The sequence below is a fragment of the Mustela nivalis genome, assembly GCF_964662115.1.
Source record: "Mustela nivalis genome assembly, chromosome: 11".
Taxonomy (NCBI): domain Eukaryota; kingdom Metazoa; phylum Chordata; class Mammalia; order Carnivora; family Mustelidae; genus Mustela; species Mustela nivalis.
Genome location: NC_139030.1, coordinates 90,090,788 through 90,118,619, shown reverse-complemented (window position 1 = coordinate 90,118,619; position 27,832 = coordinate 90,090,788). Strand labels below are relative to the sequence as shown.

Below are 27,832 nucleotides of genomic sequence, written 5' to 3'. Positions count from 1 at the left end.
GGCAGAGAGAGAGGCGGAAGGAGGCTCCCCACTGAGCAGAGATTTCCCCAATGCAAGACTCAATCCTAGGACCCTGGGATCATGACCTGAGCTGAAGGCAGAGGCTTTAACCCACTGAGCCACCCAGGTGCCCCTATCTTTAACATACTTTAAAAAGTATAATTATTCATATATATATATGAATAATTATATACACACAGTACAGAATTCAGGAGAAGTAAAATGCTAACAGTCAAAGATAGTTTTTCCTTCTTTCCTCTCCACCAACTATGCAGTTGTTTTATTTCCGGAAATATCACAGAATGCTTTAAGTTTCCAAAAACAGCAATATAATTCTTTGGTGATTCTATAGCAACAATGAACATATACAAGAAATATATGGGCAAGATATATTTCCATCTCATAAGGTTATTTTATAGAAACCATTGCCGGACAGCATTATCTTGGTCTTATTATTTCTTTCTTTCAATTAATTTATTTTTTTTTTCAGTTTCAAGTTTTTCTATAATTTCCAGTTAGTTAACATACAGTGTAATATTAGCTTCAGGTATAGGATTTAGTGATTCATCACTTACATACAACACCCAGTGCTCATCACGATGAGTACACTCCGTAATACCATCACCCATTTAGCCCATCTCCTGCCCATTTCACCTCCTGCAACCCCCATTCTCTATACTTAAGTGTCTGTTTTATACTTTGCCCCCTTTCTTTTTTATTTCCCCTCTGTTCATTGGTTTTGTTTCTTAAATTCCACATAAGTGAAATCATATAGTATTTGTCTTTTTCTGACTGATTTACTTTGCTTAGCACAATATTCTCTTGTTCCATTTACATTATTGCAAATGGTAAGATTTCATTCTTTCTTATGGCTGATTAATATTCCATTGTGTGTGTATATATGATATATACATTGTATATATTATATATATATACATATATATATGTATATATATATATATATGTGTGTGTCTTCTTTATCCATTCACCACTTCATTGACATTTGGGCTCTTTTGATAATTTGGCTATTATTGTTAATGCCACCATAAACATCTGGATGAATATATCTCTTCGAATAAGTATTTTTTTATACTTTGGTTATGTACCTAGTAGTGCAATAGCTGGAAAATAGTATAGTTCTTTTTCTTATCTTTTGGAGGAAACTCCATACTATTTTCCAGAGTGGCTGTACCAGTTTGCATTCCCAACAAGAGTGTAAGAGGGTCCCCTTTCCCTGCTTCCCCTCCAGCATCTGTTATCCTTAGTTGTTAATTTTAGCTATTCCAACATTCCAAGTGTGAGGTAATATTTCACTGTGGTTTTGATTTGTATTTCCCCGATGATGATGATGTTGCGCATCTTTTCATATGTCTTCTTTCTGTTTATCTTCTTTGGAAAAATGTCTATTCATGCATTTTGCCCATTTTAACTGGATTATTTGTTTTTTCGGTGTTGAGTTTGTTAAGTTCTTTGTAGATTTTGGATTCAACCTTTTATCAGATGTGTCATTTGTAAATATCTTTCCCCTTTCCAAATGTTGCCTTTTTGTTTTGTTGATTGTTTCTTTCATCGTACAGAAGATTTTCACCTTGATGAAATACCAGTTGTCCATTTGTTTCTTTTGTTTCCCTTGCCTTGAGGGACATGTCTAATTACTATGGCCAAGTCAAAGAGGTTCCTGCCTGTGTTCTTCTCTAGGGTTTTAATGGTTTCTGGTCTCATATTTAGGTATTTTATCCCCTTTGCATTTATTTTTGTCCATGGTATAAGAAAGTTCTGCAGGTGGCTGTCCAGTTTTCCCAACACCAATTGTTGAACAGACTGTCTTTTGTCCATTGGCTATTCTTTCCTGCTTTGTTGAAGATTAGTTGACCATACAGTTGGGGGTTAATTTCTGGGTTCTCTATTCTGTTCTTTTGATTTATTTGTCTGTTTTTGTGCCAGATCCATATTGTCTTGATCACTACAGCTTTGTAATATAGCTTGAAAAATGGAATCGTGATGTCAAAGATCTCCATCTTTGCCTTTCTTTTTCAAGATTGTGTTGACTATTCAGGGTATTTTGGCATACAAATTTTAGGATTCTTCTAGCTCTGTGAAAAATGCTGGTAGTATTTTGATAGGAATTGCATTACACGTGTAGATTGCTTTGGTTAGTATAGACATTTTGACAATGTTTGATCTTCCAGTCCATGAGCATGGATCCTTTCTTTTTTCTTTTCATTAAGTCTAGCAAGGCAGTTATCAATTTTATTAATTCTTCCAAGAACCAGATCCTAATTTCATTGATCTGTTCTATTGGTTTTTGTTTGTTTGCTTCTGTACCAGTTATTTCTCTCCTAATCTTCATTATTTCCCTTATTCTGTTGGCTTTGGGCTACATTTGCTTTTCTTTTTCTATCTCCTTTAGGTGTGTATTTGAGACTTTTCTTGTTTCTTAAGGAAAGCCTGCATTGCTCTATACTTTCCTGATATGATGGTCTTTGTGCCTTTGCTCCATCTCAAAGGCTTTGGGCTGCTGTGTTTTCATTTTCATTTGTTTCCATGTATTTTTCATTTATTTTCCTTTAATTTCTGATTAACCCATTCATTTTTAGGATGTTCTTTAGCCTTTATGTATGTGGTCTTTACAATTTTTTTCTTGTGGTTGACTTCATGTTTCATACTGTTATCAGATAATATGCATGGTATATCCCCAACCTTTTTGTATTTGATGAGGCCTGATTTGTGACATAGTATATGATCTATTCTGGAGAATGTTCCTTGTGCACTCAAAAAGAATGTGTATTCTGCTGCCTGAGAATAAAATGTTCTGAATATATCTGTTAAGTCTATATGGTCCAATGTGTCATTCAAAACCATTGTTTTCTTGTTGATTTTTTGCTTAGATGATCTGTCCACTATCGTAAGATGTTAAATGTAAGATGTCCCTACTGTTATTATATTATTATCAATGGGTTTCTTTATGTTTGTTATCAATTGTTTTATATATCTGGATGCTCCCAAGCCAGAGGCATAAATATTTACAATTATTATATCTTCTTGTTGGATAGACCTCTTTATTATGATATAGTGCCCTTCTTCATCTCCTGTTACACTCCTTAGTTTAAAATTTAGTTTGTCTGATATAAGTATGGCTATTCTGGCTTTCTTTTGACATCTATTAGCATGATAGATGGTTCTCCATCCCCTATCTTTCAATATGCAGTTGTCTTTAGCCCTAAAATGAGCCTCTTGTAAGCAACATATAGATGGGTCTTGTTTTTTTATTCATTCTGATAACCCATCTTTCTATTGGAGCATTTAGTCCATTTACATTCAGAGTTATTACTGACGGATATGTATTTAGTGCCATCGTTTTACCTGTAAAGTTATTGTTTGGGGGGGATTTTCTTCATTCCTTTCTAGCTTGTCTCCTTTGGCCTTTCTTTTTCATTCATGAGTTCCTTTTAATATTTCTTGCAGGGCTGTTTAGTGTTATTCCTTTAGTTTTTGTTTATCTGGGAAATGCTTTATCTCTCCTATTCTTAATGATAGTCTTGCTGGATAGAAAATTCTTGCCTGCAATTTTTTCACATTCAGTACATTGAATATGTCATGTCATACTTCTGGTCTGTCAAATTTCTATGGAGAGATCTGCTGCTAACCTTATTTGTCTTCCCTTGTAAGTTAGGGACATCTTTTGTCTTGCTGTTTTTAGGATTTTTTTTTCTTTATTTATATTTTTGCAAATTTAACTATAATATGTTTTGGTGTTGATCTGCTTTTGTTGATTTTTTTTTTCTAAAGATTTTACTTATTTATTTGACAGAGAGAGATTACAAGCAGGCAGAGAGGCAGGCAGAGAGAGGGGGAAGCAGGCTCCCCACTGAGCAGAAAGCCTGATGCGGGGCTTGATCCCAGGACCCTGAGATCATGACCTGAGCCGAAGGCAGAAGCTTAAACCACTGAGCCACCCAGGTGCCCCTGCTTTTGTTGATTTTAATGGTAATTCTCTTGAATTGGGTATCTGTTTCCTTCCCCAAATTAGAGAAGTTTTTAGCTATAGTTTCCTCAATTAAACTTACACCCCCATTTACCTCTCTTCTTCTTCTAGGACTCCTGTGATATGGATGTTACTGTGTTTATGGAGTCACTAAGTTCCCTAAGTCTACTTTTGTGACCCAAGATTTTTCTTTCCCTCTTTTGTTCATCCTTATTTTTTTCCATATTTCTATATTCTATATCACTTATTCATTCCTCTGCTTCTTCCATTCTTGTGATCATTACATCTAATTGATTTTGAATCTCAGTTATCATATTTTTCCTTTTTGCCTGTCTAGTTTTGAGGCTCTTATCTATGTGAGAAGCCTCTCCCTGATGTCTTCTGTGCTTTTCTCAAGCCCAACTAGTATCCTTATGATTGTTACTTTACATTCTGAATCAGACATATTACTTATATATGTTTTGATTAGATCCCTGGTCATGACCTTTTCTTGATTTTTCTTTGGGGATAAAGTCCTCTGTCTTGGCATTTCATCTAGGTCTCTGTATTCTTTAATGTTTTAGGAGAGCCTGTTATGTTTCCTGATCCTGAGAGGAATGGATTTATGGAGAAGATATCATTTACTTTCCAGGGCTTTGTGCTTTAGGAAGTATCTGTTGTGTATGCTGCATGCAGCTGTATTTTGACTGCTCAGTCTTCAAGTCAGTCCTTTGCAGGGTTCCTCCTTGCCTTCAGTGGGGAGTGTTTAGACCTTGGCCAGACTGTATGAGTTTTAACAAGGCATATTTTGATTTGCTTGCTAAAAGAGACCTGATACTCTTTATGCTAGAATTGAAGCTTTGTAGAACTCTAGAATAAACATGGTGGGTGCATGGTTTTGTGCTGGTTTTCTGGGGGAGGGACCCATAGCACTGGTTCTTAGGCACACTCGCCACACTAGGAGTACAAGCCAAGTGTGGGGGATATGGGAGTGTGGGACTTGGTGTAAGAAGATTCAGCGGCCAGTGTTGATGCGGTGTTATTTACTGTACTTTATGCTGAGGTTCGAGGAAGAGAAATGGCACTAGCCAGCTCTTTTGTCTCAGGAGAGGCAATGCCATCACTGTCAGATGAGCTCCAAAGCATGAGAACTGTCTCTCCTGTCTCTCCCATGGTATTCCAAGCAATCCTCCATCCACAGGCTACCTGCTTGCCTTTTCTATAGAAACACTGCAGAACATTTAGGTCTCTATACCAGCCACACCACAGACCTCTAAGACTCTAGTCTTTGAGTGGTGATGATTACAAAAACTCATGAAAATCAGCTCCTCTCATTTTCCTAGTCAATGGGATTTGGGGAAGGTTTTCCTTGTGAAATACCCTTGGTGCTCCTCTCTCTTTTTTTCCCTCTCTCTCCCCTCTCCTCAACCAGGGCCTCCTCCCTTCCATAGCACCTATAGTCCATTTCTCACCAAAACTGTATCTCTGCATCTCTTACCTTTCATGATGTGGCCTCTTCTCTCCCTTGTTGTGCAGTTTGTTCTGTCAGTTCTCAGATTGATTTATTGGGTATTCAGACTGATTTAATGTTTATCTAGCTGTGTTTGAGGTATGAAGCAAGCCTAGTGTTCTCCTAGTACTCCTAGCTCCTCCTCCTTATTTAACATATATTTTAATATAATGATTTAAAAAGACTATTTTATAATATGTATATTTATATCTTAACTTAGAAGTACACTGAAATCCTTGGAAAAAAACTATGGTATATGTTAGGTAAATGGTAAAATCAAAACTTCATAAAATGCCTTAATTTTAAACCTTTAAGATACTAGAGTGGTTACAAAAGAAGCCAAATAGTTTGTTAGAATACTTCTAAGACAGAAATATCTTTCTCTTTGAGAGACATGTCACACAGCTAGGGAAAAACCTTGCCTCCAAACAACTGTTTTCAAAATCTTCTTAAATTGAGAAAAGCTCAAATATTCATATTTCTTTAGGAGATATAACATGATTTAAACCATGTCATATTACAGCTTGTGAAATTGGGAAAAAATAATTTTAGAATAAGTATATAATTACAGCGGTTTAATAAGACATATTATTCTTAATAATATCAGTTAAATAAAGACATTTTCTAGTCACTTTTTCTGTCCCTAGGTATAATTATACCCTAGGTATAATTCATACAGACACACAAATCTAAGAATATATCAAAAAATAATTTAAGTTTATTTTATGATAAAGAGAAACAAAACATAAAGCATTTTTAAAATTGATTCTGAGATTTATGCATACTTACTTTGCATGGGAATCCCAGTGGGAGGAAATGGAATATCTAAAGTTCATCTGTTCAAGGTCATGATAGCCTTGTTAATTGGTCATGCAGTATATTCACTCACTCATTCATCACCCATTCATTCATTTAGTGTAGTCTAAACTGCCACCATATGCTAGACATTGTAGCTTGATATTCAAACCCCTTTTAACCTAGCCCTGAACTTTGTCCTTATTTCTACTAAGGCATTGATACTACCAAACTTTTCTGCCACACTCACTGCCTGACTACCTCATTCTCAACTGAATTGGATATCCTGCAAGAGAGAGGCAGGCTGAATTTTGAATCCAGTACCTTGTTTAGTGGCCCATGCTCCCTATGCTTTCAGTCTTAGACTAATACTCTAATAAATCCAGCTAACTTTAAAGCAAACAGGTTTGATAAGTCAAGTTAAATTGTGCCTCATATTTCTGGATTGAGATTTCTTTTTTTTTTTTTTTTTTTTTAAATGCAAGCGATTTTTTTTAAGATTTTTTATTTATTTATTTGACAGAGAGAAATCACAAGTAGAGGGAGAGGCAGGCAGAGAGAGAGGGAAGCAGGCTCCCCGCTGAGCAGAGAGCCCAATGCGGGACTTGATCACAGGACCCTGAGATCATGACCTGAGCCGAAGGCAGCGGCTTAACCCACTGAGCCACCCAGGCGCCCTGGATTGAGATTTCTGACTGCTCACTCTAACATGCCACTGTTCACTTTCCCACGATTAGCTCTCTCTTTTGCCTGACTCTGGACAATTCTGGTTTTGCTACTTGACCTATATTTAATGTCTCAATTAAGTATATTTTTGACACTGTGAAGACGGCATAATATTAAGATCTGCACAGGTTTTAAAAAAAGCTATGCACAGGGGCACCTGGGTGGCTCAGATAGTTAAGTGTCTGCCTGTGGCTCAGGCCATGATCTCGGGGTCCTGAGATTGAGCCCCACATAGGGGTCCTGACTCAGTGAGGAGGCTGATTCTCCTTCTCCCTCTGCCTCTTTCCCTGCTCATGCTCTCTTTCTGTATCTCTCTGTCTCAAATGAATAAATAAAATATTTTTAAAAAGATATGCATAAAAGTTATGGACATTCCTTAACCACAAAGTCTTTAAATTCCAATAAATGGTATTAACAACAGTATGTAAGTAAGTTAAACTCTGTTAAATGCCATAATAGAAGAACTATATATAATTTGAGCAGATTGTAAAAAATATTACGGTGAGAGGGGAAACTATTTAAATACAGACATTTCACACGCTATGAATTAGCTGACTGAAATGGGAGAAGGAAGGGGTAATAAACTTAGGAAGTTGAGATGATTGTACAATATACAAACAGATTAGTGGGAAAAGTGCCTGAGTTGTTTCAAAAGGTTCTTCCAATCCCTTTATATAATACAACGTCATCCATGCAAATAATTGCTATGAGTACTTGATAGAACAAATAAACACAAAATCAGTAAAGATGTAGAAAACTTGAATAATACTATCGAGAAATTTTCCTAATTGAGATTTGTAGACACTATATCCAAGAGCAGCAGAATACACATTCTTTTTATGGACATGGAACATCACCAGTTAGACTGTATATTGGGCCATAAAAGAAGATCAATAAATTTTAAATGATTTAAGTCATACAGAGTGTTTCCTGTATACAACTGAATTAAAGAGAAATCAATAACAGAAAAATATCTGGAATATCTCCAAATATTTTGAAATTGAAAAAAAACACATTTCAAATAATTCAAAGGTCAAAGAAGGAATCACAAGTAAATTAGAAATAATTTAATTGAATAAAGGAAGAACATATCAAACCTTGTGGGATAAAGTATGATAAGGTTGCAGAGTACAAGGTCAGTATGCAAAAACAATCTTATTTCTATATACTAACAAATTTACACTAACAAATTCTATATGCTAACAAATTTAATTATAGCAAACTTTTAAAACAAAATCAATCCAGGGGTGACTGGGTGGCTTAAATCTTTAAGTGTCTACCTTCAGTGTGATCATGATCTTAGGTTCCTGGGATTAAGCCCCACTCCCTGTGTCCTGGCCTCCTGCTCAGTGGGGAGCCTACTTCTCCCTCTTCCTCTGCCCTAACCCCACTCGTGCTTTTTCTCTCTCTTTCTCACGGTCTCAAATAAATTTAAAAAATAAATAAAAATAAAGCTATCCATAATATTTCCAAAAAAATGGAAATTTTAGGTATAAATTTAAAAAAATAAATAAATAAATGTGCAGAATCTATATGCTTTAACTATAAAATACAAAAAAAAAAAAATCCAAGAAGACTTCAATAATTGAGAGATAGACCATGTTCATGGTTTGGAAGATTCAATATAAAGAAGTGCAAATTCTTCACAAATCAAAATACAATTTTAATGTAATTCCTATAAAATCCTCAGAAATATATATATTTTTTGTTAATGTAGGTAAATAATTCAATTGTGTAGAATGGTGGTGGGAATGGGTGGGGTTCTTAGTATCAGTTATTGAAATAACCAGAGCAAGGCTGCATAGCTAACATGCCAATAACTGCAAAGGTTTAGATGCTGCATCCACATTTATGCTGGGTACAAGGATGGTTCTGGGTTCTATCATGGGCTGATACTACCGGGACAGTAAGAGAATGATTCCCTTGTCAATGCTTGTTTTGTGGGCCAAATCTCTGTAGATTGGGCCTGGAGAAACTGAAGATACAATATCCCTCCTTGTTTTCTCATTTCCCAAGAGAGAGTTCCCTCATGTATACTTAGCTATCCTCAGTCTTTTCTCTATATCCACCATACACAAGATAAGACCTATATGGAGTCCAGTCTGCAAGAAGCAAAAACAAATGCCAACTGCATGACATCTACATTTGCTTTATCACATGGTGTATTATCATGAGGATTTCAATTTTTGTTTAACCTTTTGTTTTTAAAGCTCCAATTTAAGAAATTCATTTAAGCATACCCTTGATAGAAATGTCTACCACACATGACCCAATTAATTCTCACCTCTTCAGAGTTGATCGACCAAAAAGAATAACATCTTGACTATTATGTCCAAGTAAGATGTGATTAATAGCAAAAAATATTTTTTTTCAAAGAAAAAAGATTTATTTATTTATTTATTTATTTATTGGAGAGAGAGAGTGTGTGTGTGTGTGAGCGCTCAGTGGGGAGGGGCAGGAGAGTCTTATGCAGACTCTGTGCTGAACACAGAGCCAGTTGCAGGGCCCGATGTCATGACTTGGCGATCATGACTCAAGCAGAAACTGAGTCAGATGCTTAACCAACCCTGCCACCTATGTGCCCCATAGCAAAAATTATTATTGATGAGAATAATCAAACTCCTACCACCCTGATAGACAGATAAAGAGTTTTAATCATATTGATTAATATGTAGCTGCCTTTATAAATTTCAAATTGCTTCCAGACAGTTTTTTAATTTTATCTTGATTATGTATAAATTAGAGTATATACAATTTACTTATGATCATGTAAATGGCAGAACTGGTTCTTAAGCCAAGTTTAACACTCTTCCTATATAACCTTAGAAAGTAAAGTGTTATTAAACAGCTCTTTAAGCAATATCTAGTGTGAGAAAATAAAAATTACCCAGGATGTTAGAAGAACCATTTATATCGAATAGTTTTTTCCTTGATTCCCATGACTAATGAGTTGTAATTTTTTTGGCCTTATTTGAAAAAGGATTTGATATGGTATGTTCTTTTTATTAGAAATAGGTCAAATCTAAACTGAGTACTTTCCCTTTTACATTTCTGTATCCTCATCTCTTGTCTTGACATAAGTCATTAGAAATATATATGGTCCCAAATTGCAGATTATATAAAAATAATGTGCCTAGAAATGTGATTTATATTTACACTTGAATATTACTGTATTTGAATATAGGTGATAAATTTTCTTTAGTTAGAATACTCGATTTAACTAGGAGAAACACCATGTTAAAGGCTGAGAGGTTAATAGCTTTTTTTTGCAATTTATCTATTCATAATTTCTCACAGAAGCCACTCTAGAGGATACCTTATAAGGGATTTCTAAAGCAGCTGTATAGTTTTGTCATGTGAGGTACTTTTTTGTGATTGATGGAAACAACAAAACTAGTACCATAATAAGGATGGTAGCAGATGGAAATTTTGCTCAGCTTCTTCCTTCTCTAAATTCCCCTGCTCCCACCACGTGTTTGACCTCCTCCCATTCCATTTCTTCGTCTGACTCCATATATGTCCCACATCTTGGTCCTCCTGTTTCTCCTCACGTGTCTCATGCTGCTTTGCAAGTTTCTTCTCCCAACACTCCAACTACTGGAGCTGGGACAGTCATGAATCATACACCCAACGGCGACTAGTTTATACTTTATAGGGATTTAAAGGAGAGCAATAATAAATATAAAATTGGCCTTCCTGGAACCTTCAAGGGATAGGTTTTAAAGTTTCCTCTTCTGGGTAAGGCATTGAACAATTAGAATAAATGGTAAAGTCAATGTAATCATTAAGTCAGTGGTTCACCAGAGTCGTGGGTAGTACCACACCCAAATGAACATTTCCATAATTCAGAGTGCCTTTTCTTGTTTCATATATTCATGGGCACAGTTGACATGAAGTGTGCAGGGACAGGCATGCCATACATCTTGCTAAGTAGGGCGGTCCTGCACAATGAGAAAACTTTTGTGTACCACATGACTTCCAAATGTCCCTATGTAGATGGATGAAGTTTAAAGAAAAAAAAAAACTGTTAATATCCCTTTTACATTTTATTTTTCACTAGAAATCCAACTCCATATTGAAAGTAAACCCAAAGCATTACTTACAAAGGTTTAGTACATACTGTTTTTCAAGAATGCAACTACTTTGTAAATCAAGGGAATATTTAACTAAATTGTTACAGCACTTTACCAAAAGTTGTTCACCATTGCAGAAAATTACTTTAGTGACAATAAGACCACTAGAACTTGAGTCTCCTAGATAGTACAATTTAATAATTGACATTTAGAGCAGTGGCAACCATGTAATTCTATACCCAGGTGTGAGCTTCCTGGCTCCATCATTATGTATCCTAACGTGATTGGGCCTGAACATTTATTTTTGAAAAACACATTGTTTTGTTACAAGTTACATTCTTTGTTTCTTTTTCCATTACTATTAGGCCAGTGTATTGATCTTTAAAGATTATTATTATATTTAATTTTATTTCATTATAGTAGATATTTGTTTTTCAAAGGGACTACTAGATCTCAGAATTAAGAATTAAGATGTAATCAAGTGGACTAATACTAACCAGTAGGTACAAAACTTAAATAGTAAGTTATTTTGCTGAACATGAGTAGTACTAATTGTATAAGCCTGAAATCAAGATTTGTTGGGAATAATTGATACACAAATATGCATCAACTGATATTTATATCATGTATAAATGATGCGATATGTAAATGATAAAACAAAGTTGCATTAAAGTTGGCCTTATAATATGGATTCTAATAGGCATATATGAATCCTCCTTATCAACTTTCAGCGGTGCTGACCAGTCATGTAATGAAAATGGATGGCACCTGAATGAGAAAACAATTATGTGGCTATCTGAAGGAGGGTGGCCATACCCAAAGGATGAACAAAATACTTCAAGCAAAACTAACAGCAACATAATGAGCTAAGAAGTGACAGGCACAAGCACAAGCAGATCATGTTGGCTTGAAGCAAGCAGAGTTTGAGCTGCTTCACTGCCTCATTTAAACAGAAGAGTGTGCTCAGCATGAAACTAAGAGACAGCTTACAGAGAATGACACCCTGCAGGTAACAGCTGCTGCTAACACCCAAAGGACAGGATATATAGAAGCCATATTTATATATTTTTGCAATTTGTGAGGAAGTGATTGCCTGACATGAATCAGCCTTTTCTGACCCACTCTTATGGAGAGGAAGCACCAAGGTCAATAGCCCAATCATACAGTGCAGAAAATACTGCCATATTTATATAATTTTGTGGAATAGCTGGAAGTAATTTTAACAAGACTATTGTGAATGTATCATTTGCATAGGTATAAATAATTTGCTGATTATGGTTGTTCTTAAGAAAAACAGACATTCAGGTGTGCCTGGGTGGCTCAGTCGGTTAAGCGTCTGCCGTCAGCTCAGGTCATGATTGCAGGGTCCTGGGATGGAGCCCTGCTTTGGGCTCCCTGCTCCACAGGGAATGTGCTGCTCCCTCTCCCACTGCCTACTGCTCCCCATGCTTGTGCCCTCCCTCTCTGTCTCTATCTGACAAATAAATAATTTTTTTAAAAAAAGAAAAAGAAAATAGATTTTAAAAAAAAGAAGAAAGAAAATAGACATTCAAAACTAAACACCCAAAAGCATAATTTTAATGGCATTTCCCTAGAGCCTATACTGTATTCAATCCCAATTTTTATTCTGAAAATTGTACCAATATAGAGTTCAGGCCAGGACAAAGCCAAAACACAGAGGACATCCAACTTTAAGTGAGAGAAATATTGACTCCATAAACATCTATATCACTATTTAAGAAAGATATGTATAACAGAAAAACCATGATTTCTCATATAAAATCTAGGTTTTATTTAAAAATCCAAGAATAAAGTATAGTAAGAAAATATAATAGTATGTGCTTCTTATTGAAATGCTGGTAGTTTTAAATTTTTGACATGAATAATTGGATATGTCATATGTGAATCTACCAAGGAATAAAATAGAGGTCATAAAATGTAAAGACATGCTAAGACTTATTTATAACCTCATAAAACAAACTGGCAGTTTTAATATCTTAAGCTGGCCCCTTTACTGTATTTGTGTATGGGTCCTCACTAAAAAGTCCTGTCCCTTATTTGAACATATCACATATGAGAGGCAAAAAAATACAAGGTAGATGACGGACACAAATGTCATTCTGTTTATAACTCTCATTTTAAGTTGGTGACATTCTGTCATACAACCAAGGTGATGATATCTCTTTATAATAATCTGTAGGGTGCTGCAGAACTCTTCCAACATTTAGATCTAAACAAATTAGTTTTTGATGCCATATTGCCAGATGGAGGTTAAGAAAAGTTAGTGCAATCTGGTGTTTTAAAATAAACACGTGTGTCCTTTTTTCAAACTTGGTTTGATCTATGTTTTACAGACAATGGTTTTATTTAAAAGCATTAATATAGTTCAGTGTTTGTGAGGTGTTATGGGAGGAAGTATGTGTAGCCGTTGTGGTGGTGGTAAAATACAGTGAGACCTAATATAGAATATAGTGTATAATTCTTTGTAATAATGGGGAAGAACATACTGGGTGACATATTTAATGGCCTAGTAAGTGAATGACCAAGAATAGAAGAACTTAGGGGCACCGGTGGGCTCAGTCACTTAAGCATCTGCCTTCAGCTCAGGTTATAATCCCACTATCCTGGGATCCAGCTGTGCATGGGCTCCCTGCTGAATGGGGAGCCTGCTTTCCCTCTTCCTCTGCCCCTTCCTGCTGCTTGTGCTCTCTCTCTCTCAAATAAATAAATAAAACCCTTTTTAAAAAAAGAGAGAGAAAACTTAAAGTTAGAGGACATTGAATAAAGGAAGGTAAGAAAACAGATTCTTAAAATGTTTTTCAAAATCTGCTACTTCAGATCATTACCATGATATTTAATCCTTTCTGATCAACAGGATGATCACAGTTTCATTAACCTGTTAGTTACAGGTCAAATAAGAGGTTTTTTTTTTTTTTAATAAATTATGTCTCTCTTAATCCAGCTATTATTTTAGATATTTCAGAGAGAGACAATAAGTTACCTTAAGTTGTTTAGAAAACAAGATTCAAATAGAAAATATTTACTATTATTACTATTAAAACATCTGCTTCCATTCACCCAATCTGAGACAGACCTTACTGATTTGCTTACACATTCATGGCTACTTTTATCAAGTGCCCTATAGTCTAAATTTTGCTTTTCATACTGTAGTTACAATACAAAAGAAATTAAAATGGATACACTTTGTTTAAAGATATCAGTGGAGCTCAATTATTTCCATAAGAAAGAACAGACCCAAACACAACTACTTAATCATACAATTTAAAGGTTATTGCAAGGTCCTGCAAATTTTGAATATTTATTTTCCCAGCAGTTTACCGTTTTATATATTTCTTATATGAACTAAAATTCCCACAATTAGAATAACATTTTTAGGATACAGAATAAAGGGCTTTTTTTGTGGTTCTTATACAGTATTTTTATGATATTTAGAAGATAGCCAATAAAACCGTGCTCTGGTGGAACGGGCCCAAGAGAAAAGGAAGGGAGGATGTTTGTTTAAAGGTAACCTTCTCATGCATCCTTCTCATTTCATTAGCATGGATTAATTTATTAAATTAGCCAGTTGCTCACCAAAGCCTTGCCTAAGAATTATGAGGTAAAAAAGCCCTAAATATAAATGTGGCTTTACAAGTGTGTTAGAAACAAAGGCAAAACCCTTAGGGGCATAGACTTTTGTTAGGTGGGTTTCCATCCAGAGCCCAGGGAAGCCTTGAAGAAGCATAAAGGTGTCAGGGAAAACAGATCCAAAGTTAGAGGTGGCCTTAGCAATATTCATGTTATATTGTATAAAAGACTGATTTCACTCCTCCAGCTTCTCTCTCTCTCTGCCATGAATAAAATATATGAAATTACTTGCTTGTTTTCTAGAAGTCAAGATAATTTGGACTTCATCTCTTTCTCATCAGTCTACCTAGAAATTCTACATTAGTCATTTTAACACATCCCTTCCCTTGAATTGTGCTAAGGTTCCAGCAGTAGTAATAAGGAGGCTTTCCTAGTCACTGGTTATCAGACTACTGCTGAGATGCTCAATGCCCCAGTTTAATGGTGATGTGTGTTACTCTGATGTCATGCATGGAATGGTTTTGGACAAAGAGTGAACCCTGAGCCTGGGACCCAATCTCCCACATGAGCCATGGGACCGTGTATGAGATCTGGCCACCTTCTCTAGGCAGTGCAATGGAGTGATACAAAATTCCTTCCTTCTCACAGAGCCTCACAAGCATCTAAACCCCTTTCTCAATTCAAGGGAATCCCCGTCACTCCTTTTTTTGTTTTGTTTTTTCTTTCTTTTTCTTTTTTTTTTTTTTTAAGATTTTATTTATTTATTTGACAGAGAGAGATCACAAGTAGACAGAGAGGCAGGCAGAGAGAGAGAGAGGGAAGCAGGCTCCCTGCTGAGCTTAGAGCCTGATGCGGGACTCGATCCCAGGACCCCGAGATCATGACCTGAGCCGAAGGCAGCGGCTTAACCCACTGAGCCACCCAGGCGCCCCAGTGTTTTGTTTTTTCTTAGAAGTTTTCCAACAGCTTCTTCTTCCCTTCAGACATACTAGCTTGAGTTTAAAGTTTTACAAATGATAAGTAATACCTTTAATTCCAATTAGTTCCTGCTCTCTGTCCATGCAACATTCTAAAAGCAAGGAATTAGACTGGGGAAGACTGGGGAAATACCAGTAACATAAGTGTGACTTAATATTTCAATAAATTATACTGTTATAGAGAAATACTTTCATGTATTGATATCACCAGACACACTGATAATAAAGAAATTCATTCCAAAATACAATTTTAAACAAATACCTAACTGCTAAATTCTGACCAAAAAAATTTAGTCTGATATGTACATCATTTGCATAAATATTTTACAGACACGGAAAGTAAATCATATTTAAGACATTATAATTGATATATTTTATTTATTGAAGATATAAAATTATACAAAATCAAGGCTGTTAGGAAAATCTGGAATGTATAGTCACTGTACTCAGTATAAAGAGATACTGAATAAAGAGAGCTATATATTAGCCATTAAATCAGAGGTACTTAAGATGAGAGTAATGAGGAAACTCTCCTACCAGTTATTCCCAAACTCTTTGCCCTTTCTAGTTTTGCTTTTTTTTTTTTAGTTTTAATATATTTTATATTTTTGTTTGGTGGGTAGAAAACTCTGGGGTCTGGAAAAAGAGAACATCTTTTAGGCCTTTAAGTAAACAAAAATTGGACTGATTGAGAAAAAAAGATATCTATTTAAATTGTGTTTACCATTTCCAGTATTTTCATTTCTAGGGAGGATATTAATAAAGAAATGTATCCTGGGCACCTGGGTGGCTCAGTGGGTTAAGCTGCTGCCTTCAGCTCAGGTCATGATCTCAGGGTCCTGGGATCGAGTCCCGCATTGGGCTCTCTGCTCAGCAGGGAGCCTGCTTCCCCCTCTCACTCTGCCTGCCTCTCTGCCTACTTGTGATTTCTCTCTGTCAAATAAATAAATAAAATATTAAAAAAAAAAAAAGAAATGTATCCTGACTTAGGAAGTTCAAACTGGGTTTAATTGTGGTCCTTTTAGAGTTTCACACAGCCTCTGCCAATAATCCCCATCCTATACTCTTGCTTTCCCTTGTTATAGGATTTATTAAAGAGTAAGAGGAGAATATAGTAAGACACACCAGGGACAGGAATGAGAGAGCACAGATATCCATTCACCTTCAGATAATAAAAATGACTCTGAGAAGTATCACCATAAGAGGACTGGGTTTGTGTGTTTGTGTGTGTTTTAAACTCAGAAAGGTTAGGCATACACAGCAGAAAGAGAAAGACCAATGGGGAACTGGATTTCCAAAAATAAACTCATTTCATCCTTTCATACCAAGCCACTCTGGACAGAAGTTGGTAGCAACAATACGATATATAAAGTTTTGAGGAACATTGTGTACTAGACATGTTGTAACACAGCTGAAGGTCCCCTGAGAGGCTTACAATATTACCCCACATTTTCTTTACCTATGGTTCTAGCCTCATTCAAACATTTAAAAATGATTATTATTTTTTTAATTTTTTATTTTTATAAACATATATTTTTATCCCCAGGGGTACAGGTCTGTGAATCGCCAGGTTTACACACTTTTTACTAACAGTCTAAAGTAAAACAATGGGAAAATGGGGCCCTCAGATTGATACCATTGAAGATAGTGCCATAAGATTTATCATTTTAATACTTTTAAGAAGTTTTCATTCCTCAGGGAAAGCTTGTGATTTAAAATAAGAAGTTTAAGCATAAATAAAATCTACTTTTACATGACAAAATAAAAACTAAAATACTGGCAGTTTCTATAGTTTTTTTCAGGGGTAATTAATTCTTATCATTTGTGTTGGTCATAAAATTCTTTCTCTTCCGAAGTAATTGAAATCCACAAAAAGCTCAGTAAATTTATTTTTAAACAACATAAGCAGTATTTTTATGTGAAAGGAAAGATCTTAGATGGTTAAGTATTGAGAAGTAATGGTATCTCTTTACAGATGATGAAGATCTGCAATTTCATTAATAATAATAAATATTTATTGATACCTCCTCTGGTATTCATTAAACATGACCCATAAGGCCAGAGCCTTTATGGAGTGTATAGCTCTAGACAGGGTTGATGGGAGGGAGAGAGTATGATAACGTAAATAAGTAATCAAGCTATTTTCACCTAGCGATTGGTGCAATGAAGAAAATAAACAGGATGTTATGACAGATGGGTGTTCTGTGTCCATTCAGCTTTCAGCTGTTTATGGTCAGAGGACACTGAGCTTTGAATGAAAGCTCTGAGCTTAAGGAAACAGCTGGATTGAAATCTCTTTTCTCCAACAATCCAATCCCGGGATAATCTAAGGAAGGGTTTTTCCCTCTCATTTCAGCCTTTCTTTATCTACTTTCTGTTCTCTCTGGGATCCCTACTCTTCTAGAACCAAGCTTCTGTGTCTAAAAGTCTTGCCTTTTCCCATTACCTTTTCCCAGCCCTGATATCTGGTTTCTGGCATAGAATCTTCCAGGAGGTTGACATGGGAAGGGAACAGTGGTGTAAGATTCAAATGTATCAGAGTGGTTACTTGTGATTGTATTATATTAAAATATTTTGTATCCATTCATCTATTCATGGACAGTTGGGTTTCTTCCATATCTTGGTGACTGTAGATAATGCTGTAACAAACATAGGGGTGCATATATATTTTTTAATTAGTATTTTTGTTTTGTTTTGTTTTTGGAGGGTAAATAATAGGAGTGGGATTACTGGATGATATAGCACCTCTATCTTTAATATTTTGAGGAACCTCTATACTGTTTCCCACAGTGGTTTTGCCAATTTACATTCCCACTAATAGTACACCAGGGTTCTCTTTTCTCCACATTCTCTCCAACACTTGTTACTTATTATCTTTTTGGTACTGTCCATTCTGACTGATATGAGGTGATATCTCATTGTGGTTTTGATTTTCATATCCCTGATGATTAGTGAGGTTGAACTTTTGTGTCAGTTGGCCATTTGTATGTCTTCTTTGGAAAAATGTCTATTCAGTCCTCTGCCCATTTTTTTAATCAAATTATTTGTTTTTTGGTGTTGATTTGTATAGATTCTTCATATATTTTGGATATTAACTCTATCATACATATCATTTGCAAATGACCTTTTCCCATTTAGTAAGTTGCTTTTTCTTTTATTGATAGTTTCCTTTGCTATGTAAAGGCTTTTCAGTTTGGTGTTGTCCCAATAGTTTATTTTTGCTTTTGCTTTATCCATAATTATGTTGCTAAGGTTGATGTCCTAGATATGCCATATATCTTTATCTATCTACTGATATCCATCTACTAATATTTATCCATCAGTAGATAGATATAGATATATGGCATATTATTATTTAACCATAAAAAAATGGATGTGGGACCTAGAGGGTATTATGCTAAGTGAAATCATTCAGACAGAGAAAGACAAATACCATATGATTTTACTTATGTGGAATCTTAAATACAAAACAAAAGAACCAAAAATTAGAAATTGACGCACAAATACAGAGAACAAACTTCTGGTTGCTAGAGGGGAAGGGGTCAGGGATCCACGAGATATGTGGAGGGGGATCAAGAGGTACAGACTTTCAGCAATGCCTGGGTGGTGCTGTCTTTGGCTCAGGTCGTGATCTCAGGATCCTGGAATTGAGTCCTACATCCGGCTCCTTGCTCAGTGGGAACCCTGCTTGTCCCTCTGCCTGCCAATTCCCCTGCTTGTTCTTGCTCTCTCTCCCGCTCTCTTTTTCTGACAAATAAATAAAATCTTAAGAAAAAAAGATGTACAGGCTTTGTTATAAAATACGTAAGTTGCAAGGATGAGAAGTACAGTACAGGAAATATAATCAATAATATTGTAAAAATGTTGCATGATGACAGATGGTGACCACACTTCCTGTGCTGAACACTGAGTAATGCACAGAACTGGAAAATCACTGTGTTGTACACCTGAAACAAATATAACATAGTTATATCAACTATACTTTGATAAAAATATACATTGGCTAACTGAACATAATAAAAAATAAATAAATAATAATCCCATTCATATTAGAATATGATTTTAAAATGAAAAGTTCAACATGGTAAATTAAAAAAATAAAAAATAAAAATATATATGTTTTGTAGAGACAAGTTAAATAAATGATTTCAGAAGTGGTTGTTAGACTTAAAGCATTTAATGTTACATATTTTGATAAGCTTGCATTTAACAGTCACAATCATTTTTGAAGCTGATTTATTTTCTTCTTTACTATTGTTTATATTTTATTTTATTTTATTTATTTTTTTATTTATTCAGTTGAGAGAGAGAGAGTAAGAGAGTGAGAGAGAGCATGAGCAGGGTGAAGAGCAGAAGGAGAAGAAAACTCCCCACTGAGCAGGGATCTCATGCAGGGCTCGATGCCAGGACTCTGGGATCCTGACCTGAGCCAAAGGCATAGATGTTTGACCAACTGAGCCACCTAGGCACCCCTTTTTTTTTTTTTAAGAAAGATATGCTTCAAAATGACCCTATAGACCCTGTGTATACACATACACACCCATATATACACACACATATATATGACATTTGTATATATATATATATGTACATACATATGACATTTAATAGTTTTAAGTAATAGAATTTTTAGAAGCAAAAAATCTTTAAAAAACTGACCTAATTACAGAAAATACATAAATAACACCATATAATTGAAATTATGAGCCTTCACTCTTCCTTGTTCAGGTCTAATTCTCAGGCACATGAAGTATTGGCTTCCCTCATTCCACGTCGTAAGAGATAGGTCCTAAAGTATAAGTAGCTATTTTCTTTAGTCTGCTGGCTTTCAGAATCCCAGACCATGAGAGTCAATTCAATAATGTGACATTTCTAGCTCTTTCTGTTTTTTATAATAATATTCAGAGGAAATAATATATAAGTCATTTCAGATGGGGTAGTAGGTACCAAAGGACCTAGAAGGTATGGATGGCAGGCAACAAACCTATGCTCTGAACATAAAGAGTTCAGGTATTTACTAAAGAAATAGTTTATTACTGCATCCTTAAGAATGGTAACATTACATTCATTCTCATCTTTATCCTTACTGTCATGATTCACCATACCATATGTGCTGGGTTAAAACATAAACAAAAAAAAAATAATTAAAAAAAAGTAAAATATATGTAGAGGAAACTCAGCACATGCATTCTGATTGTTGTTGTTTAAGATTTTATTTATTTGTTTGACAGCGTGCACTCCAGCCTCTTAACCGTCTCCCTGCACACTTGCCCTTTGCAAAAACAATTCAATTGACTACTTAGAAAATCTGAGTGAGGACTTAAGAGTACTCTGAGTACTCTTAAGGTACTTAAAGTACTCTTAAGTACTCTGAGGACCAGTTCTATTATGGTCCTTTTATTTAGTCACCTTTTGCTTGTATTCCCTAAATCTTGCCTGTATTGCAAGTATTTGAGCTTGCCAGGAATCTGCCTTATGTTTACATACATAGAGTGGAGTTTTATTACCATTTAGGGCTAAGGCTCAGATTGTATGTTTATAGTCAAGGGTTTTGGCCAAGAAATTTCCTAGTCTAGGAGCTATGGCCTATGTATGATCCTTCCTGGATGTGACACTCAGACCACATGATAGATTATTATGTCATGATAGGTTATGGTGATCTTCAAGATAGAGCTAATGGTAGTCTCCCTGGAAGATTTTATTTAAGTATCACTCCCTCTACTAAAGGTCAACTGAATTCCATGGTCACAAGGAAACTATTGCATGGTTATAAATAATATAAAACTAATGAAAGGCTCTTTTTATTAAGATGCTGTTAACTTTTGAAATCAAATTATGGATGCTTGAGGATTTTGCCTTGCTGAAATGCTAATTCTGATGGGTCCCTGAGTGAATTTAGTTAAAATGTTATGAATTGCAGTATAAGGATTTAAATAGGTTTCACTTATGTTCATGTTGTTTTCTTAGATTTAGGTATTTCATAAAGAACTTTTCAGCTAAGTCCTGTGATAAATTTTATTATTGCATGTTGGCTCAATTACATAAACACTATTTAAAATCTAAGTATTATTAAGGGTTGAATAAAATAATGAATTCTGGTACTCTTTTTCAAAACAAGGATAGGTTTTTTTTTTTTTTTTACTCTTTATCTTCATATTCCTTTAGATATATATTGCTGTTGCCTTTTTGTAAATGTTCTATAATTCCATTAACATTTTGTTGATCTGTAAATTCCTATAAAGCTTGAAGTTTTAAAAGGTGTAATTTCATATCCAGTATTAATAGTGCTTAAACAAATACAACAAAGGAAATAAAACCCCTAAAATTTAATGCCTCACAAAGGAAAACTGTGTTAAAATGTTTTCCTCTTATGAGTTAGCATATGTATGGGAAGTGCACTTTAAATGAAAATGTATGGGCTCTAGAAGAGTAGATAACTTTGTTTCACACTGAGCTGAAAGTTCAAAGAAATATCCATCACTGAATAGTTTACCAGAATAGTAAACTAAATCAAGGGGGCAAGGAAAGAGAAAAGAGGAAATACAGCAAAAGCAGGAGGTGAGTTAATAAAGAGGTATTGCTCGTGAACTAACTTCATACAAAAAATTATAGGAAAACAGCAGACAGGGCAACAGAGAGAAAATTGCATCAGGCTTCAGTGTTTATGTTTTTGATGGAAATGTACAAATCATTTCCATCCCTTGTGGTGCTGTCATGCTCCATCACTTTAGTCCATTTTCACCTGGCAGAGAAATTCTGAATGGGACTCCCTTCTCTGGCAGCTAATTAATCTCTCACAAGCCTGCTCTTGCAGCCTGTCTGCCTGGAATGCCCCACACCTTAAACCAGTGACTCATGAGCGGATTTCTTTCCCCCTTGAGCGGTTTTTTCTTCCTTCAAGCAATGTGAAGACCCAGCTTTTCCTTTTCACCTGGGAAACTGTGTGAGCTCTATCACTGAATAATTCCTCCCTCTATCCCCCCACCATCAATGAATATATTCTCAAATAACTGAATTGAGTTTTAATGAACAACAAAGCCTAAATATAAACTGTGAATGTGCACAGTATTTTACCAGTAATACATATATGCACGGACACACATTACTAGAACAATACATTTTCCATGTATATGTGTGTTTGTTAGATCTTCACTATAATCAAACACATATAATCACATTTGTAATACGGTTGCATCTGCCTTTAAAAATACTACCAAACTTTGCAACAGGAGACTTTTTAGTGTAATGACAAATTATATATATTAAAAAAAAACTTCAAAGTTAAAAAGTTAAAAGCATTAAACCTATAAAGTTGAAATACTTCAATTAAAAATAATATATTCAGATGATTTCTATTTAATAAATACAGTCTTCTAAAAAGTTACAACTAATGAACTACTTATAAGTAGTAATGCTTAATTTTGCACAGATAGAACTCTATTTCAATAGCAATGTATAGAACATTAAAAATATTAATCACACTTTTATTCCTTGTTTTTCCCATTTCCAGATCATCTTTCTTTTTTATGAAATCATCTGTGTTGATTGTATTTTCTCTCACTTTTGTATTTAATCTTTTATGGGTTTTTATTTATTTTTTGTTTTTTTTTTCTTTTTATTCCCTTTTAATTAAACATAAAAGGACTCTTAGCAGCTATGTAAACACATGCCTTTAGAAATGAGATGTATATGTTAATGGTACAGTTATTTTAACTATTGAAGATTCTCTGTCCACCTATGAAGATGTGTATGTACTCTATCCATTGGGAGACATACTTGATAAGAGAATAGGATCACTATAAATATTCAATTATTCACAGAAATATATATTCTAAAATATTTACAGTGTACTAAATATCAAGAAAGTGAAAGTATAAGGAAAAAGTATTCTGGTGAGCCATATTTGTTTTTAGTTGTTTGGTTGAGATAAAATGTGCATCCGGTGAAATGAAAAGTTATTAAGTATTCTGTTAGTTCTGATGAGTTTTGTCAAGTGTATATACCTTTGAATATAATGAAGATATAGACTATTTCTATGACCACAGAAATTTTCCCTAACTTGAAGGAGGCGGGGGCGGAAAAGAACCTACTCCCTATAGCAAACACTTATGGTTTCTACGACTATACTTTATCTGTTTTTGAACTTCATATGAATGGAATTGTATAATGTGTACACTTATTTGTCTGGATTCTTCCATTCAGTGTTTTAGAAATTAAAGCATATTGTTTCAGTAATCAATAGCTTATTATGTTTCATCATATTCTAGTAAGTTAATACTGAACCACTTCGTCTAAAAGGTAAGGACCTTAAAACAATGTGATTCCATGTTTATCTTTATCCTTGTGATACTGCTGTCTTGCATTTTGTATCTGCATACTTAATACATACTCCAACATAATGGTGCTGTCTTTCGTCAGTTTTTCTTTTAATAATTAGGGACAAAAGGCTATTTTATATTTACCCACATATTTATCACTTCAAATGACTGCATTCTTTTCTCTATACAGGTATTTCCATCAGGTATCATTTCCATTCAGTCTGAATAACTTCTTTTCAGCATTTCTTGTTGGAAAGATTTGCTAGTGTTAAATTTTCTCAGCTTTCATTTATCTGAAAGTTTTTAAAAATTTCTTTTCAGCGTAACAGTATTCATGTTTTTGTACCACACCCAGTGCTTCATGCAATACATGCCCTCTCTAATTCATTTATCTGAAAATTTATTTCATTCTCATTATGGAAAGTATTTTTAACTGATTACTGAATTTTCAGCCCTTAAACATGTCCTGTTATATTCTGTCTCCTTTTTTTGTTGAGGAGAAAGTTGCTATGTGTCCCAACATTTCCTATTTGTTATGTTTCTATAAGCACTTAAACATTTTTGTTTGATACTTAGGTATGTTGTGTCTATGACATACTTAGGTATGTTGTGTCTGTTATTAATCATGCTTGGATTTTTCTGAGCTTCTTGGATCTATATATTGGTATTTTTCACCAAACTGGGTAAATGTACTACCCCTCCTTTCTCTCTTTCCTACTCTTCACCTACCTGGAAACCCATTATTTACACATTAGACCATGTGATATTTCTCCACTGATGACTGATGTATGACCTATGTTTCTTAATATTTTTCTCTGCTTTTCCAATTAGATAATTTCTAGTGATCCATATTCAGGTCCACAAATCCTTTTTTCTGCAATATCTAATCTGCTATTTTGCTCACTCAATAATTTATTTAACATATTGTACTTACTAATTCATCCATGTGCTTCTTTTTTATAGTTTCCATTTATCTTTTGAGATTCTTTATTCACACACACATTATAACTATCTGTATTTTTTTAAATTCTTATACATATTTCTTTCCTTCTGCCATTTATATTTAACAAGTAGCTAGCCCAATAAAATATAGGTCATAATAAAAAGAAACCAACATCAAACTTATGAAGAATTACAAAAATGGAAGAATAAATTAATATAAACTAAATCAACTAAAACACTTACAGTGCATAAGGAATTACCTAAACACAGTTACCAATAATTCATAGACAGCATTCTATATTTTCAAAGAAATTACAGAAATTCAATTTTTAAGTTTATTTTATATAATAAAGCATCAAAAGTGCTAAAGCATTCCATTATCATTTTATAAGATAGTACATACATATGAAAAGTAAATTAAGAAATATCAGGACATAAGTGAAATAGAAAACAAAAGCTTTTGATGGCTCACACACACATAAATAAAAATAAGCACAATTGATAGTTATAAAGAATAGGCATGAAAAATTAAAACTTTATATATAAGGATAGAAATGTCATAGATAAAATGTTAAATGTAGAGACAGAAAGGGAAAAAATAAAAATAAAACATAGTTGGAAATTAAACATAGTTGGTATTTCTTAAAAAAATGGAATAAATGGAATAATTAAAGTCTAAGAATAATAGATGGAAATTTCTATCAAGTCATGCAATGATAAAATTTCTGAACTGCCATGTTTGTGAAAGACCTATAAGAGTTATTGCACGTAGAAAGCAAATCATCCACAAGGGTAGTTGGACAGAGATGGGAGGAGAGATTAGGTTGTCCTCAGACTTTGCCTGTGGCATGAACAGGGGAGCATTTCTTTGCAAAAGTTTGAGAACTGATAGTATAGCCAGTCAAAATTGCTCATGAGGTGCTAAATGATCAAGAAAATGTAAAAAGTATGCATGCAGAGGATTCATTTAAATTCATTTATTAAATATTTATTAAATATTTATTAAATATTTAATAAAAACTGGGAGGATGGGGTGGGAGGCACTAAACAACTAGGAGATTGTAATTATTGATCAAATATGTGTTATGATTTTTGATGTAAAATTAACAATACGATTTCGAAGAACTGGAAGGCGGGTAAAATAAAAGTGGGAGGAATTATACATTTGTTCATTTCCTTTTTTAATTACACTTTTCTGTAAGTGAAAAAATAATTGAACATAATTTTAATATTTTTCTTAATGTTAGGATGTCTTAGAGAATGATATCTCATAATAATGAAATATTTACTTGACTGAGCAATGCCTTTAATTCCGCTTGTTTTGTGTTATGGTTAAATTCTATATAACTTAATGTAATAATTCACTATTTTTTTTTTTTCTTGAGAGAGAGAAAGAGTATGTGCACAAATGGGGGAAGGGGCAAAGAGAAAATCTTAAACAGGCATCACGCTCAGTGTGGAGCCTGATTCAGAGCTCATATCACCACCTTGAGATCATGACCTGAGCCTAAATCAAAAGTCACACACTTAACCAAGGGAGTTGCCCAGCTGCCTGGGTAATTTACTCCTTTAACAAAATAATATATATTCTTATTTTTCTGTAAAATCTCTATCTCTCCGTGAGCTATGGAGAACAATTACTGTTCTGGAACAATTGCCCTAATAGTTAAAGATGATTTTTTTTTAAGATTTTATTTATTTGACAGAGAGAGATAAATCACAAGTAGGCAGAGAAGCAAGCAGAGAGAGAGGGGAGGAATCAGGCTCCCTGCAGAGCAGAGAGCCCGATGAGGGGCTCGATCCCAGGACCCTGGGATCATGACCTGAGCCAAAGGCAGAGGCTTTAACTCACTGAGTCACCCAGGTGCCCCAAAGATGATTATTTCAATAAAATGGGCTTTGGAGTATAAACCTTTAAAGAAATGTGTTGTACTTGTATTTTGGGAATCATTAGAAAATAGCAGGTAAATTTTCTATAAATGAAATTGGATTTCATTATTTTCTTTTCTTCGCATATTTCTTTATTAGATGGGGAAAATTTTTATGTAGTCATTTCATGAGAAGGAGTAAATGACACAGTATAAAAATGGCTTTACCAAATGACTTTAAATTAAAGTTAACTTAACTTTAGTCAGTTTTATGCTACTAATTCTATAAAGTGCTTAAGATACAAGGTGGCTATAGAATTTTCCTTTAAGATGTGGTTCTTGGGACGCCTGGGTGGCTCAGTTGGTTAAGCAGCTGACTTCGGCTCAGGTCATGATCCCAGCGTCCTGGGATCGAGTCCCACATCGGGCTCCTTGCTCCGCGGGGAGCCTGCTTCTCCCTCTGACTCTGCCTTCCACTCTGTCTGCCTGTGCTCGCTCTCTCTCTGACAAATAAATAAATAAAATCTTTAAAAAAAAAAAAAAGATGTGGTTCTTGTACATATTTGCCATTTATAAAACTACCTTGTGCCTCAGATACATAAGTTATCTTCATTAGCACTGTGTAGACAGCATAGGAAACATTTAGGTGCTAACTCCTGAAATGTGAACTCTTCATTTCTTTTTATACAGTGAAAGATGCAGATACACTTTGTATGGACATACAGATTCTGTGAACAGCATTGAGTTTTTTCCTTGCTCCAACACTCTTCTCACTGGTTCTGCAGATAAGTCCCTGTCTGTATGGGATGCAAGAACAGTAAGTAAACTATTAGCCATTTTTCTAGGTTTTGATAAGTCTAATCACTCTTGGTCATTCTTTAGGTATGAGGTACTACTTATAAAGTGATTGTGCAAGAATGGTAGTAAGTTCCTATTTATAAGATCTTAATGTATTCCTATCTACCCTGCCTCCTAACTGTAAGGCTTATAAAAATAATGCAACGACTTGATTAAACATTAATTCAACAATTACTTACTGAGAGAGAATTTCTGTGGGTGCAGGGAATATGA

General features: G+C 34.6%; 1 protein-coding gene across 5 annotated transcripts in view; it reads left to right on the top strand.

The window, feature by feature from the left end:
* SPAG16 (sperm associated antigen 16) overlaps positions 1-27,832 on the top strand; it is a 1,051,960-nt gene that overhangs the window by 605,070 nt on the left and 419,058 nt on the right. For all 5 annotated transcript variants that reach the window (XM_082691166.1, XM_082691165.1, XM_082691169.1 and 2 more), the window contains one exon: positions 27,452-27,578. In XM_082691166.1, coding sequence (XP_082547292.1) covers positions 27,452-27,578 — 127 coding nt within the window. The remainder of the gene's footprint in view (positions 1-27,451; positions 27,579-27,832) is intronic.